This window comes from Emiliania huxleyi, assembly GCF_000372725.1.
Source record: "Emiliania huxleyi CCMP1516 unplaced genomic scaffold EMIHUscaffold_541, whole genome shotgun sequence".
In the NCBI taxonomy this organism is placed as follows: domain Eukaryota; phylum Haptophyta; order Isochrysidales; family Noelaerhabdaceae; genus Emiliania; species Emiliania huxleyi.
This window is the reverse complement of record NW_005197936.1, coordinates 1-3,948: the sequence shown is the minus strand read 5'-3', so window position 1 is coordinate 3,948 and position 3,948 is coordinate 1. Positions and strand designations below refer to the sequence as shown.

The window sequence follows — 3,948 nt, the reverse complement described above, 5'->3', positions numbered from 1 at the left end:
GATCCTCCTTCAGCCGCAGCGCGTCCCGCGCATCTGGCTGCAGCACATGAGGGCGGCTGGCTCGAGCGAGGCTCGCGTCTCGCTCGGCATCTCTGTCTTTGACCGCGACCTCGCGCAGCTCGCTGCTGGCGCGCCCGTCGACGCGATGGTCGAGCTGATGGAGCCGCAGATGCACGACTCGCGGACGCTGCTGCGGGGCGGCAAGCGGCGGGTGCGGCTATGCGAGGGAACCGAGGTTACAGCTTCCTCCGATCCGGAGGACGCTGTGCACCTCTTCCTGCGGCTGCAGCCGCTGGCCGAGGCGCTCGGCTTTACGATGGGGCCTGCATTCGGCCTGCGCCTGCTGTGGCAGAGGATGCGGCCGCTGCTACCCAAGGACAACCGGGAGCCCCGGGACCGGCGCTACGGCCCCGCAGTCCGGTATGTGGACAACAGGGGCGCATATCACGGGTACCGCGTGCAGTTTGTGGAGTGCCCACTCTCTGTGCAGGCGCTGCGGGGTTTAAGCTAAGAAAGCACCCCTCTCCCCTCCCTGCAGGGTGCCCTCTCTGCCACGCCGCCCTCTCCGCGGCCGTCGCCTCCCCGTCTCACACACTCTCAGCACACACTCCACACTGCGGCGGGTCTCCGCACACGACTCCGCTCTGACCTCACGCGACAAGTGCGACACATGCACAGCAGGCAACACACACATGCTTGCAAGGAGTGGACCCGAGGCCGCGGGCGCGCAGGAGACGCCTGGCGATGCCGCGCTCGGCGCTGCACACGCGGGCTGCCAGCGCATCCGCGGCGGCTCTGGCGTCGCGGGCAGTCCTATCAGCGGCTCGAGGGTTCGCCCGACGCGAAACCTAACCCAGCCGCTCTCCCCGGGCGGCATCGCCGCGAGGCCGGCGAAAGTCGCCGTCGTCTCTTCCCGCAGGATCACGAGGGGAGGCCCCGTCGAAGAGCAAACCTGGTTCACCACCCGGTGCTGCGGCCACCCATTGGCGCTGCCCTCGTTCCAGATGCCGCGCAAGGCCGGGCCTGCGTTCCGCGAGCGGTTCTGCAGCGAGTGCCGCGCTCGCGGAGTCATCGTCGCCGCCTCCCGCCTGCGGGTGGTGTGCGGCCGCGCGCCGACCAACCAGCACACCGGCGCCGATCGCGAGGAGGAGCAGGGTGCAGAGGAAGAGGTTGAGCTTCAGGCTCTTGCAGTACATGCCCCGCTTGACGCGTGTAGTGGTGCGTCGGAACTGAAAGGCCTGGTGCGTGAGGTGCTCCGTCTTGTCCACCAGCAACTCGATCTTCTCGCCGCGCGCGAGCACCTGTTCGTGCAACCTCGTGCAATCTAGTGCAACCTCGTGCAATCTCGCGCAATCTCGCGCTCTTTTTAAGACCTTTTCTATGTTTTCGACCATCACCTGCCGCACCTCCTCGAGTTCGCCCTCGACGCGCGAGACATTTGCCGCGTCGGCCTGGTCCGAGGAAGAGGCGGCCGCCCCGCCGGCGCTGCTGCCGGCCGCCGACGAGAAGCTCTCCATCAGCTCCTTTAGCACGGCGGCGAACTGACTGTTCATGGCGTACGCGAGCGCCGTGAGCCCCTTCTCGGCGTACGCCGCGCTCCACCGAGACTGCACCGCGTCGAGAAAGGCGTGCGCGGCGGCCTGCTCCGTGCGCGAGTCGGCCATGCAGAGGAACGCCAGGCCCGCCCTTATCACGCAGTGAAAGGAGTGCGACGTGTCGTATGAGTAGCTGGCCCGGCCCTCCTCTTGCGGCAGCCGCTCGAGTATGCGGCGCGTAACGAGAGCAAAGTTGCCCGCGGTGGCGGTGTGCTCGGCGAGCACGCAGGTGCCGCGCGCGACAAGCGCGTAGATGATCATGCAGGCTGAGGGGCTGAGGGCGACAACTTCCTCACCTGGGAGAAGATAATAAGAAAAATGTGCGAGCAACCGTTCGCTTACAGCCAAAAAAAGTAAAATTTTCTTCCTGGGGGCGGAATTTTCTTCTTCTTCCCTTGTGGGCCATGGCCACCACCTCGCTCAGCGCCTCGCAAGAGTACCGCTTCGAGGTCGCCGCCGGCGCCGTGGTCACGCTCCGCCTCACCTCGGGCAGCGCCGAGATGTTTGGCGCCGAGCTCGCTCCGCAGCGCCCGTACGCCTTCACCGGGCCGACGCATGAGGCTGTCTACACGTGGCACGGCTGCACCTTTGAGCTCGACGGCGGGTGTCAGCACGCGTACGTTGCGTCCGAGACTCCGATGGACGCGTACCTCCGGCTGCACACCGATCTCGACGCTCGGCGCGCGGCGGCGCGCCAGGCGGACACGCACGGGCCGCGGGTGATCGTGGCGGGCGGCGCAGGCAGCGGCAAGGCGGCGCTGTGCCGCATGCTCGCCAACTGGGCTGCGCGGCGCGGCGACGGCCCTCTCCTCGTCGAGCTCGACCCGTCGCACGGCCACATCGGGCCTCCAGGACTGCGCACCACACGCCGCGGCGAACCTCTGGCACTCGCTGCGGCTCACTGGGGTTCCGCGGGCCCTCGCCTTTGGTCGCCGCAGGCTCCATTAGGGCCCGGGGGATGGGGGGGCCCCTGGACGTGGAGCCCGGGACGGAGGACCTCGCCCCGTTCGCCTTTTGGTTGGGGGGGCCCCTCCGGGGGCCTTCCGCCCCCCCCCCCCCCCCCTCAGACACGGCCCTCCGCCTATCGCCCTCCGCCTCCTGCGAGGCAGTCGTGTGAGGACGGGTGTGGGGACGGGTGTGAGGACTGGTGTGAGAGCTGGCCCCGCGGCCCTCGCAGGGAGCGCGTCTCCGGCAGAGGCGGCGCTGCACTACCGCCACGTGACTGAGAGGCGAGCTCCACGCGCCACGGCGCCCTCCCTGCTGCTGCTTCCGCCCCCGACCCAGCCCTCCGCCCCTCCTGCCCTCCCGCCCCTCCTGGCAGGCTCGGCGAGGCGGTGCGGAGGAGGGGTGAGGAGCACGCGGGGACGCGGCACTCCGGCTTCGTCGCCTCGGGCTGCAGCTGGGTCGACGGGGGCGGGTGAGAAGTCCGCCCGAGATTGACCTAGAGCAGCCGGGAGCAGCCGGGAGCAGCCGGGAGCAGCCGGGAGCAGCCGAGAGCAGCCGGGAGCAGCCGGGTGCCTCCAGCCCTTCCCCCGACATGTGTGTGTGCGCGCGCTCGAAGAGTGCTGTGTGCGGGCGGATTTGGGCGAGATCGGTCGAGATCGGTCGAGATCGGTCCAGATCGGAGGGGGCGAGCGTCACTGCGGGGCTGGCCACGGCGCCGCGCCGGCGGGGGAGCCACTTCACTTCTTTGGTCTTCGCGGTCAGGTACGACGCGCTCGCGGGGCAGATCTCGGAGCTCGCCGTCGACGTGTGCGTCGTCATCGGGGACGACCGGCTCCACTCCCAGGTCCCTGCCCGTGGAGTGTGCGCGTGGAAGGGAGAGACGGCACTCCGCGAGGTCGAGAGAGGCTGACCGCCGACCGGCCGCCACCGCAGCTCCTCTCGCTCGCTCCCTCCCTCGCGTCCAAGCTCGAGGTCCTCAAGCTCCCCCGCTCGGGCGGCGCGAGATGAGCCGAGATGCGCCGAGATGGCGCCGAGATGGCGCCGAGATGGCGCCGAGACGCGCACTAGTCCGGCACCAGGGCCCGGGCGGGCGGGCGGCTCGCCGAGCTGCTGCTCGCCCAGCCACTGACGGGCTGCTGCTCGCCCAGCCACTGACGGGCTGCTGCTCGCCCAGCCACTGACGGGCTGCTGCTCGCCCAGCCACTGACGGGCCCCCGGCGGCAACCCCGCTGTCCACACATGTCCACAGGCGCGGTGGCGCGCACCGACGCGGACCGCGCCGCCGCCCACGCGGTGCGGCTGCGAAACTACTTCTACGGCCAGCCGTCGGCCGGGGGCGCCGCGCAGCTCTCGCCTCACTCGGTCGAGGTTGGCTTTGACGCCGTCGAGGCGCCGCGCCTGCCGCTGC

At 70.0% G+C, this 3,948-nt stretch overlaps 2 protein-coding genes across 2 annotated transcripts; one reads left to right on the top strand and one right to left on the bottom strand.

The window, feature by feature from the left end:
* Nucleotides 1-367: 367 nt before the first annotated feature.
* On the bottom strand, nucleotides 368-1,856 carry EMIHUDRAFT_316801 (hypothetical protein; the record flags this gene model as incomplete). Its single annotated transcript, XM_005765681.1, has 4 exons — nucleotides 368-402; nucleotides 1,130-1,301; nucleotides 1,374-1,451; nucleotides 1,533-1,856. 4 exons carry the CDS (start codon nucleotides 1,854-1,856, stop codon nucleotides 368-370), a joined length of 609 nt encoding a protein of 202 aa, XP_005765738.1.
* Nucleotides 1,857-1,999: 143 nt separating this feature from the next.
* Nucleotides 2,000-2,821, top strand: EMIHUDRAFT_246976 (hypothetical protein; the record flags this gene model as incomplete). Its single annotated transcript, XM_005765680.1, has 2 exons — nucleotides 2,000-2,523; nucleotides 2,773-2,821. The coding sequence occupies 2 exons, from the start codon at nucleotides 2,000-2,002 to the stop codon at nucleotides 2,819-2,821; spliced, it is 573 nt and encodes a 190-aa protein (XP_005765737.1).
* Between the last annotated feature and the right edge of the window lie 1,127 nt (nucleotides 2,822-3,948).